We start from the raw sequence: 14,907 nt of genomic DNA, 5'->3' as shown, positions 1-14,907 counted from the left end.
GATAATCTTCAATTCCAAAATTGCTTATTATTTTTAAAAACCCTTTATCGACGCGGACGAAGTCGCGGGCATCTGCAAGTATCACATAAATATAATAATTACATAAAAACCTGTCAACCTGTCAATCAGTGTAGGTACTTATATAATAAAATAAATCGTGTCCTAAATATATATCCTATGACATTACATCTATGCAGAAAACCTTTAAATTATTGGCTAACTTGTCTTGCTTATGATGAAGTGGAAAATCTTCTGATCAGACTGACATGACAACCACACGCATTGTATAGATGGACCCAAATAAAGGTCCAAATTCAAACACACTCAATCACACACACACACAATTAATTGTAAATTTTAAAATTGGTTCTTAAAAAAGTCGCGGGCATCTGCAAGTATCACATAAATATAATAATTACATAAAAACACATAATTTTTTATTTGAACTCAAATATAATTATTCACTTATATCATTTATACATCCAGATAGTGCCACTTGCTGCTAGACAACTGACGAACACACTTTTATTACTTTAGTGTGCGTGATAAGCTTCGTCTTACGTATTTGTAAGTCACTTTGTGTTAGTGTGCAAATGTTAGTTTGCAGTGCTATAAATAGAGGTTAACACAGAGGTCACAGTTTATGTAGACGTATAAATGATCTAAAGTCAATCATATTTTTTTTATGACAGTAGGGGATGAGACGAGCAGGACGTTCAGGATTCTTGAAAACCCCAAAAACTCCAAGCGGTACTACAATTTCAGTCGTCACCTTGACACATAAGATGTGAAGTCTCATTTGCCCAGTAATTTCAATAGCTACGGTGCCCGTCAGACCGAAACACAATAAATAATACTTACACATTACTGATTCACGGCAGAAAAAGGTGCGTTGTGATACACATAATCTAGCCGGTATCCTGTGCAAAGAAGTCGCTCCATTTAAATGCTGAATACTTTGACACAGAAACCATAATAAAAACATATCGGTTCGCTTTAACGATACACCGTATAGAGTGATTTCTACTGACTTTATATTCACTCTACTGGATATACCACAAGAAAGGTAATTTAATAGACTATAAAAGTAAAAATATTTAATTTTAAAACTTTATCTGTGTAACGAGTTCCCCGCCGAGTACCAAGGCGCAGGTCGGAGCTGGCCTGTTCCATCAGCCATTTGCCAAAACTAACCTTAAGCAATTTTCTCCCATACCACGTCTATCAAGAACTTATAACTCCATCTGTGGTGAAGTAGATATTTTTAAAGATTCTTTACCTGCTTTTAAAAAAAATATATAAATATATTGTTAATATTTGATATATTTTAAGCATATTAGAATGTAGGTACCTAACAACTACTGGTTGTCCTATAAATAAATAAATAAAATACGACAAGCCGTCAAAATGCGGTCAGCCGTAAAAATTATCTGTAGCAGTCGATATAAAAATTCTTTTTTGTATTATCTATGATGTTTTAGTAACTATTCTATTACTAATTAGTAACTTTGAAGTATGTTTTAGTTATAACAAATAACTACATTCATTAGTAATAATCGAAATGTAATCTGTAGGTAAATGTAAAAAGTCACTTTTCTTCGTGTAATACCTGAGTTCGTGGGCCGTGGCGTACTACTCACATATCCAGAGCAGTTTCCTGATTAGGCAACCAACACAAATTGTAACTCTAGCTTGCAAAATAAAATTGTATTAATGTTGTTCTTTGTTTTTCTCTGCCTTTCTTTTCCCAGTAGACATTAACCCCCTTATTCATAATAGTCTGCTAACTTAAAGCATTGCTAATCCTCAGTCTGTCTTCTTCTATTGACCTAAGTCAGAATGAGAAAAAACAATCCTAAGCGGCTGTTTAAAGCTAGCGGACCATTGTGGATAAGGGGTTAGTGTTGCCATGAACTGCAATTGGTATCTTTAGATATAAGTTTCGTTTTTTGTTTGTTTTTGACATACCCAATTGGCACTTTGTCTCCTACGGGTAAAATAAATATTTTTGAATTTTCTTCGCACACAGAAGACACAGACACTATGGCGTCAGCATAGCTAATATTGTTGACCATGTCTCCAGCAGTGACACAGCCTACCCTAATACCGCTAAGGTAGTATTACCTATTAGGGCATTCACATACAGTTTGAAGAGCTGAGGAGACGTTAACCGGATAACATTAATAGCTCTATGACTCTTTAAGCTTTAAGCTAAGTCAATATGCAACTTTATCAGTTAAATCATCATTATTTCACTATTTATGGTGTAACTATCACTTCAGACTATTTCATTTTAGTTAAGGAATATTATTAAATATTTAAGAGCGAACATTCGATTCGCGACGAAATGTTAATGTTTTTGATTTTGTTTTTTTCCTAAGCTATATAGCAGATTATTCGATGATCATAACAATTTTAGACAGTGTAGGTAAGTCTTGATTTATTTTATTATTTTATTTTATTTTATTAGGAAAACAAACAGTATTACATAACATAAATAGGTTACAAAAAATGTACATCTATTAACCATTTACAGTTTTCGCATATAAGAGACTATAAGCGTGTTACAAATAATTAACAAAAATACAAAAAAAAGATCAAAAAGTAATACAATAAAAGTATATAGATATAAATACACGAAGACAAATTGAATGGATATTATAGTATTCAGGTATTTAGCAATCAAGAGAACACACACTCATCCAACGCCTCGTCAATGTACCTCTTAACGCGTTTGGTGACGTATTGAATATATCGAAATCTGGCAAGTCTACTGATATCTGATTTATTCCTTGTGGACACCTTATAAAATATGAACGTTGCCTGTAATTCGTACTGCAATGAGGAACGTTTATAGTACATTTTGTCCTGGTGTAGTTATTGGGCGCTTTGATACCAATTTGTGATGTTAATTTAGAAGAGTCTATCTTAGAGTGAAGTAACTTAGAGTAAAAAACAGTATCAGCTATTTGACGTCTTATTTGTAATGGAAGTATGTGATGCCTTTTACATCTTATTATATAATCTGCATCATATGTATTACACTTATATTGTAAATATCTTAAAAAACTTGTTTAAATTTTTTCAAGTCTATTAATGTGAACTTCATATTGAGGGTTCCAAACCTGAGAACAATATTCAAGGGTGCTTCGAACATATGAACAGTATAGTATTTTAATGAGTTTTATGCTAGAGAATTGAGAACATATCCGTTTGATGAAACCAGAAGATTTCTTGGCCTTTTTAACTATGGTATCGATGTGTTTTTCATATGTAAGTTTACTGTCATGTGTAACACCGAGGTCTCTAATTTCATTAACAGAATTAAGAACAACGCCCTTTATTTTATATTTGTATTCTATTATATTATACTTACGAGAAAAAGTAATGGAATGACATTTTAACGCGTTTAGGTCTAGTTTATTAAGAAGACAGTATGCCTCAAATCTTTCTAGATCCGCTTGAAGAAGCTGACAATCTGAATCTCTGGTGATATTTGAGAATATTTTCATATCATCAGCATACAGTAAAAAATTGGATGTTTCAAAGCAACCGTCTACATCATTAATAAATATATTAAATAATAGAGGGCCTAGTAATGAGCCTTGTGGCACTCCAGAACATACAGTAATCCAAGAAGAGGCATAGCCTTTTACAACAACTTGTTGAGACCTATTTTCAATGTAAGAGGTGAACCATCTGAATAGATTTCCATGTATTCCAGCAAATTGAAGTTTCTGTAATAGTATGCAGTGATCAATTCGGTCAAATGCTTTACTAAAATCAGTGAAAACAGCATCTACTTGTCCACCTCCGTCCATACCTGCAGTCGTGTAATCAATAAATGATAACAGATTAGTGGTGGTCGACCGTGTTGTTCAGGTATGAACGTAGATTTTAGAGAGCTGTAAACCTGAGTGTGAATAATACGTTCAAAGATTTTGGCAAATATACATAGCTTGGAGATAGGCCTGTAATTTTTAATGTCATTTTTATTTCCATTTTTGTATACAGGAGTAACGAAAGCGGATTTCCAAATTTTAGGTACTATACCTTCATTAATTGATCTGATAAAGAGTATTGTCAATGGTTTAACAAGGCTATTGGAACAAGAGGATATAAATAATGGGTCGATATGATCTGGTCCCGATCCTTTTGTAAGATCAACTGACTTAAGATATTTCCTAACTGTAGAATCATCAATATATACGGTGCTGATAGTGCTGCTATAAACAGAAGGACAATGATTAACTGTATGTGAGCTTTGATGAGGTTGTGACGTGGGAATGAGGAAATTAGACTGAAAGTATTGAGAAAAGAGATTACATATTTTAACACCTGTATCAGCTACATGACCCTCTAATGTTAATGTGGATGGTAGGGAATTGGAGCCTTTTTTATTTGATTTTACGTAGGACCAAAATAGTTTAGTATTTGCAGCAATAGAAGTTTCCATAGTTTTAATGTAATTCCTATGACATTCATCCTCCAATTCCTTAGCTCTTTTCCGTAGGATAGAAAAGGAAACATAATCATCGGTATTGCCATATGTGTAATATTTATTTATATATTTAAATTTTTCTTTAAGTATTTTTTTCAGAGGTATAGTGTACCACGGTGGAAAAGATTTCGTATTTATATATTTTTTCGGTATATAGCTATTAATTAAGTTATATAAGTGATTATAGAAACAGTCCACAGCTTCATCCAAGGTCCCACAATTTAGACATACATCCCAATCGATCTCTCTAAGTGACGAATTGATATTTACATAATCACCTGATCGGTACAGATATTTAAACCTAGGGCTAACCTTAAGTAAATCAGTTTCACTAGGAGTTAATGATATAAAGAGAGACTTGTGATGAGCATCTTCCGGTACTAAGGGGTCTAGACAGGTTTTAACGGATAAGGTATTATTACTTAGAATCCAATCTAGTACTCGGTTGTTGATATTATAAGAAGAATTGAACTGCCGCAAGCTTGCTTCTAGTAAAATATCAAAAAAAAAATTTGCGCGTCTCCCTTAATACCTGTGGGATCGGGGTGATCATCATTATGGTACGTAGTCCATTGGATATCTTTCATATTGAAGTCCTCCGCAATAATAAAAATGTCATCAGGACAGATATCAACTACTAAGGATAGTTTATCTGTAAAATTTGATAGCTGAGAATTAAAATTGTAGCCAAGATGTTCATCACATAAATAAAGTACACAGAAATGTATTTTGGTCATACCACTCTTAGATTTTATCATCACCGTATAGTGCACTATAGAGTAAAAATATAAATTTTAATGACAGTTTTTTAAAAAGAAAACAATCCATTCGTACTGTTTTACGAAAACAGACTTCAGAGTTATCTATCAGGATGAATACAACTATTTGATTTAAATATAACGTTATTTATTATGCGTTTGTCCAGCGGAACATATAGTCGTAAAGTGAATTACAGAGTGCAAGAAAAAAAATATGGCCATTTTGACACCAGACATAATAATATGTCTGGTGTCAAAATGGCGATAACTGCTCTGAGTGTTTACATAAAAAAATCCGATGGGAAAAAACTTCAACTTTAGCCAACGATTGATAAAATTACAAATTTTTTATCGCTACGATTATTAAACAACAACGTAGCTTATTTCATAACGAACGCGCCGGTATAAGTATCATGCCTATACTCCTAATAGTTTGTAAGAAGATTATATTATTGTAACCGGACCCACTCAATGCCCGCGAGATGTGTGCGGCCGTCGCACTTTTGAATATTGAACCGACTAACGAAATACGAAGTCGGTTCACCTTAACATTTTGTTACCAGTATTTTTAGATAGAGATAGAATCATAACTAAATTATTTATTTTATGTTAAAATAGGTTATGTATACAGTTTTTTTAGTCTATTTTATTAACACAATTATTTAAAAAAATCCCCGGGCGCCACCGCTCATCAGTCCGTGCCAAAGAGAATTTAAACACTACGTTCAACGCACTCTCAATACTTCTATGTCTAAATCAGTAACATAGATAATATGAATTGAATAAGCATTACTCAACAGCTTATTCTAATGCCATCTGTGTATTAAAATCTAAATAACAATTATCACAATGAAACTTAGTGTAATCACAGAGTAGGGATGGATACAAAGAGTTGAATGGTTGGATACTTATGTATTAAATAGTGTATGGAATATAACTGTCTAATGTCAAAGAGGATCATTTTCGAAGTGTTCTAGATTCTATCTAATTTATGGTCGACATTAACGATTCAAATCCCGATGAAAATATGTCAAAATTAAATTTGTGTTATTACATTATAATAAGTGTTAAATAAAATTAAAATGGTGAAACGTATATATCAAGACAATCATGTGAAAGCCGACGTCATTGTTTTGGGATGTAGCCTTCCAGGTATTGTCACAGCTCACAAACTAAAAAAGAAATTTGGTGATGCAATGGATGTAGTTGTTCTAGATCTAGTTGGACCGCATAAAGGGAGTTCTACTTCAAAATGTAATGTAGCTTTCCAAGTGGATGCTGAAGATGAAGGTACCGAGCGCCGCCGAGATGACGAATACGAAGAGGACATGGGTAATGTCACCAGACGATTCTTAGCCATGTATCTAAAAGAATTCAACATACCATTTCCTGAAGCTTTATTAAAACCGGAAAACACAGCAACAAAACTACATAAGCTGTTCGAATGCAGCGACGGAAACATTTATGAAAGTTCAAACAATTTCTATAGCTTTGAATATTTGAATTTTGTAGAACGCTTTGAATTAAATCAATATCTAACGCTCCTCGAAGAAAGTATGAAGAATCTTTTCCAAGCGCACAACTTTGACGAAGAATCTGATAGAAAATTGTTGTTGTATTACGATAAGACTACCATGGAACAGCATTTATGTAATGCTCTTCTCTTTAATAAACCAAGAGATATCATGCGCGTTACAATTAAGTTGACATGCAGTTGTCCATCTGAATCCGTTTCTGTATTATTTTATCTTCACCAGTGTTACAGAACAGGCGGAGCTAGGAATACTATTGATGGCGCGAACACAAAATTACGCGAAAAGCTTCTAGGGTATTCCAGGAAAAGGATCACGAGCAAACTTCAACAAAGTGTCGCCAATATTACGTATCCAACAAAGACCATTAATGAAATACGAACATACGCAGATGAACAAGTCCTCTTGAAGACTACACGAATGAAAGGAGAGACGAATTACATTTGCAGTCTACTTGCAATGGCATTGCGACCGGAGCAACTTGATAATATAAAAGTGGAGTCCTCATTAATATCGCAAAGTGTTGCGACGATCATAACTTCAATGAGAGCAACTCGGATACGAAAATTTATTATTCAATACAAAGAAAGTTTTTGGAGAAATTCCTATTACAGCGGAGACATTTTGAGTGTGAAAGGGCCAATAATTTGGGCTACTGAACGTCCGAGATTGTCAACAACTGGAGGTGAAGAGCGCTATTCGGCGTTAGTTGGTTACTTAAAAGTTGCTCCTAACGGTACTGACAGCAGGGATGCTGTTGTTGAACAGATTGTCAGACTGTTTGGTGAAGAAGCAGCCGAGCCGGTAAATTATAAAGAATCAGACATAAGTGATATATTTATTCCTCGGTGCGGTGATTACGTTGCATTGAGGAGGTTGACAAACAAGCTAAGTCCACAGTATGTGGAGTGGGGTACTTTGGACATTTATGCTGACGGGGATGTTGCATCAGCTTTAGAAGCAGGACACAATGCCTATTTACATCTCTTGACATGCTTACGACCTCAAGCTCAGAATTATGAGGACTTCAGCATAGTGGAGTGGCCTACGTCATTATCCCTGAATCCATTTGGGAAGTGGTGCGCTAGTTTCAGCATTCGGCGTGGATTACACCTAGCTGCTTTAACTGTTGTGTTCTACATGGGAATAAAAATAATTCGTACATTAATACGCAAATGAATCTAAGAGCAATAAATACATGCGAGAAACCGTTTTGAAACTACAAATAAAATTATAATTAGTTTGTGAATTATATTTTTTGGTTTTGTTCAATTATATACGTGTGTTCATAGATCTATTTTATTTCAAGAACATGACGTGATGCAATGAACGTATTTAAAACAAATTAAGTATTCTCGAAACGTCTGAATGCTCTCTTGGGCTTGATGCCCTTATGTAGTTCACTTATATGCAAGGAGTTAACTGACCTTTATTTATATCGAAGGTCACGCAGGTGGCTCCATAGAGGTCAAGTATCTTTAAACATGGTGAAATTAAGGAAGTACCCATATTAAGGCTTCTCTAACATATAATGTTTAAAATAATTTTTACAGTAATTATTATTATACCGACAACTGCTAATAGTTTTTTGTCAGGCGTTAAATTTCTCTTAAATTCAGTGAGCCAGTTGTTTTGCCGGGTTTGTGGCCACAACCGCAGTCTAGAATGATGTATGCGGCTGTCTCTTCTGCCTCCATGCAGACCCTGCACAGGAGATTGTCAGTGAAGCCTTATAACAAACAGATCCTTGTTAAACAAGCCCTGATCTTGACTTTGATCCCTACATGAGTAATTTTACGTGACCTAGTTGACGTGTGAGCTCGCGAGAACGCGTTTGGTCTATGCATGGTATACCTTCTTTCACCATTTTGCATCCACTCACCTCAGTCCAGAGTGACTGGATGGTAAAAGTAAAGATCTGCGTGTACTTATCACGTTATTAATAGTGGTTAACGTATGAAATTGCCTTGTAATTGTAATAGGTACTTCGGATTGACATAGAACCTTCATGGTTTGACATTTTTGAGTGAAACTTTTCACTTGGTACTTATGCAGTTATTCTTCTTGCCTTTTATTTTTATTTTTAATAAATTAATAATAAACACTATACAATTTTCTTTACAAAAAATAACAAAACTATTACCTTTAATAGTATTCGTAAACAGTAAATAAATTTTCATGCAATTTTTATCTAGATTGAATGATTGGCATGGCTCCAATTGTAAAAGTTAGGGGTATTTTGGAGATTTGTTATCGCACTGTCTAATAAAGATAGAAATGTAAAGAAAAAATGAATTTTCTTCTCATACTCTGTGGACATATAATTATGTTTTATAAAAATAAAAGGTTTATATAAACCGTTATGAAATGGTTTCAATTGTGCGCTATTTTGCCGATTTCTTGGAAACGCGGCCTTAAGCATTAGTACTTTGAAGACAGCAGTGTTATGTGCCGCTAGTGATTCAGCTTTGTTTATCAATTATATTATAGTATTAAAAGAGGTTATACATATATAGGTTAGAGTATTAACTACTTTTAAATATCATTGTTGTTTATGTTTAGATCTACCGAGAACGCTCCGCACCCTGGTACCTGAACTTATTTTCTAGCTGTGCGTGCAAAGCCTAACGTATTTAAGGTGGAAACCTTCGTTTAGTTCTTTGTGCAGCTGTATTTTATTCTTCTTATCAAAAATATAGGTACTTCTTTGGAAACCTGGCACGTACCACTCACAGCATGGATTGCTTACTACATTTAGAACCTCTGTGTGTGGGGATTTATTGGTTCTCCAAAGATTTTGTTCCCCAAATTTTGTTCTCCTCCTATCACTTCACAAAGAGGTGTAGAGCAGGAAGATTCAACATGACTTGTAGCATGCAATACAAATCCAAGCTGCAGTAGGTGTAGTTCTCATGCATTCTGTGATAGCCGTACAGGCAAGTCGTTGTAAGCATGACAGTTGGATACTTGAAGTTCTAATGAAAAAATATGTGTAGGTAACGACCGATGACGTAATATAGTTACTTATATATATTACGTTTTATTTTACATTGAATGACTTATCATTCGCAGTCTGATAGCGAAACGGCAAAAGTGTGCTTAAAGACAACGACATTACAATGCAAAGAGGCTCAGGATTCTTGATTGAACCCATAATTTTGTGGTGTGTCACTTTAAGACGTCGAGTTGGGTCGGTGACGTGATAAGTAGAACCATTGACTATCACCACGGTGACATTCGACCCGAGGCGGCACCCGCTACATACTCGTAAGATAAGAGATAAGATGGGTAAGATTAAGGATTTGTCTCCACTGCGCTCCAACTAGATACTGCAGGCGTAGTCGCAAAGTGCGGCAACATATACTACGCCCAAGCGGACTTACTCGAGCCAGTCTCGTACAATGTCTGACGTTGACGTGCAACATATTCTGTTAACCTTTGCTAATAATTGAAAGTAAAATACCGGGTTTGCGTAGTAAAACATTGTAAAAATAATACTGCAAGAAATGAGAAAGACACTGGGGTCACATATCATCAGTATTTTATTTATTTCAATGTAAAATAACACAGTGACAGTTGACACACGACCAAGGAGAAAAGTGTGCTTACATTATGTGTTTAAGTACACTTTTGCCGTTCCTTAGTCTGGGAATGATATGTCTTTATGTATGTAATGTGACATTGATCAATATAATGAATCATTTATTGTTAAAACAATCCGTTGCAACAAATTTTTATCTAAAGTAGCCTTGATAAAACGATTTCCGTAATTTTTTAACCCAAAGACTGTTTGGCCAACATCTAAAATTATATTTCAACTAATTTCTATCTGTGTGCAGCGGAGCACATAAAGTTCAAAACAATTGAATTCCTCTTCCTTGATTTGTCTTTTTACGACAGCTTCCGGCTTCCGAAGGTTTCCGTTACACCTAATTGTCACCTTATTTTCTATTATATTATTTGATTAGTACAATAAATCAAACAGATGAGCATGTCTTAATATGCCATACTTTTTACCAGTGGAAGGCTCCTTTACACAGGATGCCGGCTAGATTATGGGTACCACAACGGTGCCTATTTCAGCCGTGAAGCAGTTATGTGTAAACATTATTGTGTTTCGGTCAGAAGGCCGCCGTAGCTAGTAAAATTACTTGCAAATGAGACTTAACATCTTATGTCTCAAGGTGACGAGCGCAATTGTAGTACTGCTCAGAATTTTTGGATTTTTCAAGAATCCTGAGCGGCATTTCATTGTAATGGGCAGATCGTATCAATTACCATCAGCTGAACGTCCTGCTCGTCTCGTCGGTTATTGTCATAAAAAAATAAGACTTCATAAAACATTCAAATGAGTTGATCTTGCTAATATAGTTATTTAATAAAGTACATAATTTTTATCGCATTCAAAGTAACTACGTTACGCCGTGTTTTCATGGCTATTGTTGATTTTGTTTTCTAGATTTATATCGTAATATATATGGCCAAATGGCGAATGTCACAAATTACTGAGTCTTATTATTTGCAAATAGTTTATTATTTTAAGCATTAGTTTTAGATATATACAGTCTTCTTAGCTAACTATGGGCCTTATGAGAAAGCTCATGGTCGCTCAGAGAGCGATGGAATCAGAAATGAGGAGTTCCGTAGGAGAACGAAGAGTCACAACTTGGTGAGGGAGTAGAGTGCCGTACGGCACACTCGATTTTGGTGTATCTGAAAAATCTAGTTCCCTGGGGTACTGCCGATTTCGAAATTAGCCTCGTATATAAGGTATCTATCTCTTGTTTGGTTCCATAATTTTTCTTATTAATAATTTTTTATTATTAATGTGACGAAATGTAATGTAATGCTCATAAAAGATAATAAGATGATCATACAAAATTTTCTTTACAAGCGATGTAGCATGAATGTATTGGCTCACTGCAAAAACCTACTGAAGTTGCCGTATGCCGTGAGACTGATACGAAAGCAGGAGTAATGCTATTTTACTAAATAATAGCCACTGATACTTAATTTTCAATAATCGTACTTTTAGAGTATTATTGTATATATAAGTGTTCATTTTTCCATATAAACGTTTATGACTCTTTTCTAATTGGTTTTTAACCCTAGATCGAAATGATTTTCAAATAAGGTTAATATTATCATTATATGTCACTCTGTTTTGATTTTTTTTTATATCTTTATTTGTAATGATATAGACCGCAAGCTGAGGCCTAGTATATGTAGTAGTAAATTTTATTTCCAAAATTTAATTACGCCGGTTAATTTAAGTACTTGACAGCCTGATTTATGAGTTCTTTTACACACAATTATTAGTCTTTTTTTCGCCACAGCCAAATGGAAAGGACGACTCTCCTGTATAATGACGGGACGGAGGTTTTGAATGCTCATGCATACCAACGCAGCCTGTGTTTGCGTTAGTTATGCCGGACTGACGTCCAACCACTTAGGTTTAGGCACTTAGCCTTCCCACTAAACGTAAACTAGTAGTATCTAGTATTTTAGAAATGACATCATAAAGAATTCAAAAGGAATCAATTTTGAGAAAATAAATGCCTTTTATGCCTTTTAAACACCACCTGAGGTTGGCTTTCGGCAAGTGCCTTCTAAGCCTTCATCGAAGGCGACCGTTTCTTGGGGAGAGAGAGGCACCTCCTATGGAGTATCCGCTGGGAGCTGCAGTTGTCCGTTGTCTCGCCCGCGATATCATGACGGTATGTGGTTTTAGAATTCTCAAACCTGAAAGCGACCTCAGCTAATGTTGTAGGTTGTTGGAAACAGCTTGCAAGTGACAACCGTTGTAACCCGGATAATAATAATTTACCGATAGTTATATCAATGATGTATTCTCATCACTGTAGAAAATCTCTAAAAGAATTTGATGCGAAAAATAATGATTTTAACTTAGATTAAGGATTAATCTCCGCTGCTATGTGATCCCAGTGTCTTTCTTATTTCTTATGGTATTATTTTTTCAAAGTTTGCTACGCAGTCTGGCATTTTAGTTTAAATTATTAGCAAACAGAACATGTGGCACGTCAACGTCACATTTCACATGTCACATTGTTCGGGACTGGTGCTGCGTTATTTAGTTAGAGCGCAGCGAAGAGTAATCCTTATCTAATGTTTTAACCACGTTTTTTAGATTTCATCAGGCAAGCCAAGTTAAACAATATGATTTGGTTGCTGTTTTTTTTTTAAGAAAAAGGAGGACAAACGAGCGTACGGGTCACCTGGTGTTCAAAGATCACCGCCGCCCATATTCTCTTGCAACACCAGAGGAATCACAGGAGAGTTGCAGGCGCTGAAGGACACCTTCCTTCAACGCCTGCAACTCTCCTGCTTTTTTTGAAGGTACCCATGTCGTATCGTCCCGTAAACACCGCACAAGGTTCATTCCACAGCTTGTTTATTGTCATATAATATAAATAGTCTTGTTTAAAGTAAGTATGGGTAGGGCTACGAAAGATGCGCGCCTTAAGCAACATAGATTATAGAACGCCCAAAAAACGGAACGGAAAAAAAACCGACTGCGAAAAAATGCTGTTCGAAACTCTGTTTCACGTTCTTGTGAGACACAATATAGTGATGAACGTTTGTTAGCATTGAATGACATGAAGCCTGAGACCCACTTATCGGGACATCGGTTAATATTTAATAATAAAATATTATCAACATACAACCACAAAGGGCGGCAACGCTAAAGGCCGGCAACGCCCTTGTGTTGCAAGAGAATGTGGGCGGCGATGATCACTTAGGTACGCTCGTTTGTCCTTCTATTCCATAAAAAAAAATCCTAAAAAAGCCGTACACAATTACACATACTATAATTACATCAATCACGTTAGCAAAAATATTCATAAAACTTTAGTTTATATAAATATTATATTATTTATATAAAAATTTGACCCAGTACTAAAGTACTGGGTCAAATTTTTATGGGACCCAATGAACATTTCACATCAACCTAAAAAATAATCATGGAAATCGCATCATAAATCACAGCGTAATCGGTGTACATACATAAAAAAAAAATAGTGATCGAATTGAGAACCTCCTCCTTTTTGAAGTCGGTTAAAAATGGCATTGGCTGTTTGCCTATTTTCATGTGTGTGCTGCAACATGTCGTAATTTTCCATGAAAACATTGTTATGCGAATTAGACTCAACTTATGGTGGTACACAAGTCTGTGGTAAACAGTGGCTCGGCTGCGACGCCTACTACGTAAACAATCGACAGTGCATTATGGTTTCGGAACGGAGTAAGAGGTATGTACTTTTGTGATTATTTTTCTTTTTTCTGACAACAAGTGTTCCACACCATTAACCTTATTAAAGTGAAACTTTATTACATCGTCTCAAACTTTTTCGTATGTGTGTTGCATGTCGCGTGACAGTCGGGCGGCGTCTATAGTTCGCAGCAGCTGACCTTGTAGTGTATAGACTATTACTCATTTGTGCCAGTGCTCCACGCTATTTTTTTATTATTATTATTTCCCCTTATCATTCAAATTTTCCCAGTATAAAATTAAGATTGATAAAGCGATTTTTATACCCTTAATGGAATATTATACCAAAAAATTTTAATTAAATGTCTATTATGTGAAAAAAAAAGTTTCACTTTTACCGTGGTTTCATAAAACCACACAATCCTTTTATTATATCTTATTATACCTTTCGCTTCATTGTGTGTCTTATACCGCATTTATCACGGGGAGTGTTCCGAAGAGCTGTCTTACCTGATTCCTGCCGCCGAATTCCACCTTCGCACGACACGCCACATATTCAAATTCAAAATCAAATATTTTTATTCAAAATAGGATGTAACATCTGCGTTGGCCATGGTAAAACGATACGAGCTGAGGCTGGGGTGCTTCCAACCAGATATACCAGTGCCCTAAAGAACACTTAATAGTGGACCGTATTATATTATGGACTATATCCACTTCTTTCAAAGTTAATTTGGTATTCCTCCAGACACTTCTTCGTTACACTCATGAAAACGGTCGTGGTCACCAAGAAGAGACCTCTTTTGGAGCAGATGTGATTCGCCCCACGAGCATTCGCCACCTTTCGGTGCTGCGACAGCCTGGTACACTCGTTCAATGGACCGC

The 14,907-nt window shown here is 35.4% G+C and overlaps 2 protein-coding genes and 1 long non-coding RNA gene across 4 annotated transcripts in view; 2 read left to right on the top strand and 1 right to left on the bottom strand.

Annotated features, from left to right (window-relative positions):
* LOC126968782 (uncharacterized) overlaps positions 1-14,907 on the bottom strand; it is a 559,194-nt gene that overhangs the window by 452,130 nt on the left and 92,157 nt on the right. The window lies entirely within an intron of this gene.
* Positions 6,268-8,080, top strand: LOC126968692 (probable flavin-containing monoamine oxidase A). 2 transcript variants are annotated; one of them, XM_050813750.1, is made up of 2 exons: positions 6,271-6,411; positions 6,475-8,080. In XM_050813750.1, the coding sequence occupies exons 1-2, from the start codon at positions 6,342-6,344 to the stop codon at positions 7,968-7,970; spliced, it is 1,566 nt and encodes a 521-aa protein (XP_050669707.1). In that variant the 5' UTR covers positions 6,271-6,341; the 3' UTR covers positions 7,971-8,080. The 2 variants fall into 2 exon arrangements, with proteins under 2 accessions (XP_050669706.1, XP_050669707.1); XM_050813749.1 differs by having other exon boundaries at positions 6,268-8,080.
* The window catches only part of LOC126968699 (zinc transporter 2-like), a 53,459-nt gene continuing 52,545 nt past the window's right edge, over positions 13,994-14,907 (top strand). The window contains exon 1 of the mRNA XM_050813769.1: positions 13,994-14,062. Within this exon, the coding sequence (XP_050669726.1) occupies positions 14,040-14,062 (23 nt within the window). The 5' untranslated portion in view covers positions 13,994-14,039. The remainder of the gene's footprint in view (positions 14,063-14,907) is intronic.

This window comes from Leptidea sinapis, chromosome 16, assembly GCF_905404315.1.
Source record: "Leptidea sinapis chromosome 16, ilLepSina1.1, whole genome shotgun sequence".
Classification (NCBI taxonomy): Eukaryota; Metazoa; Arthropoda; class Insecta; order Lepidoptera; family Pieridae; genus Leptidea; species Leptidea sinapis.
This window is presented reverse-complemented; position numbering and strand designations above follow the sequence as displayed.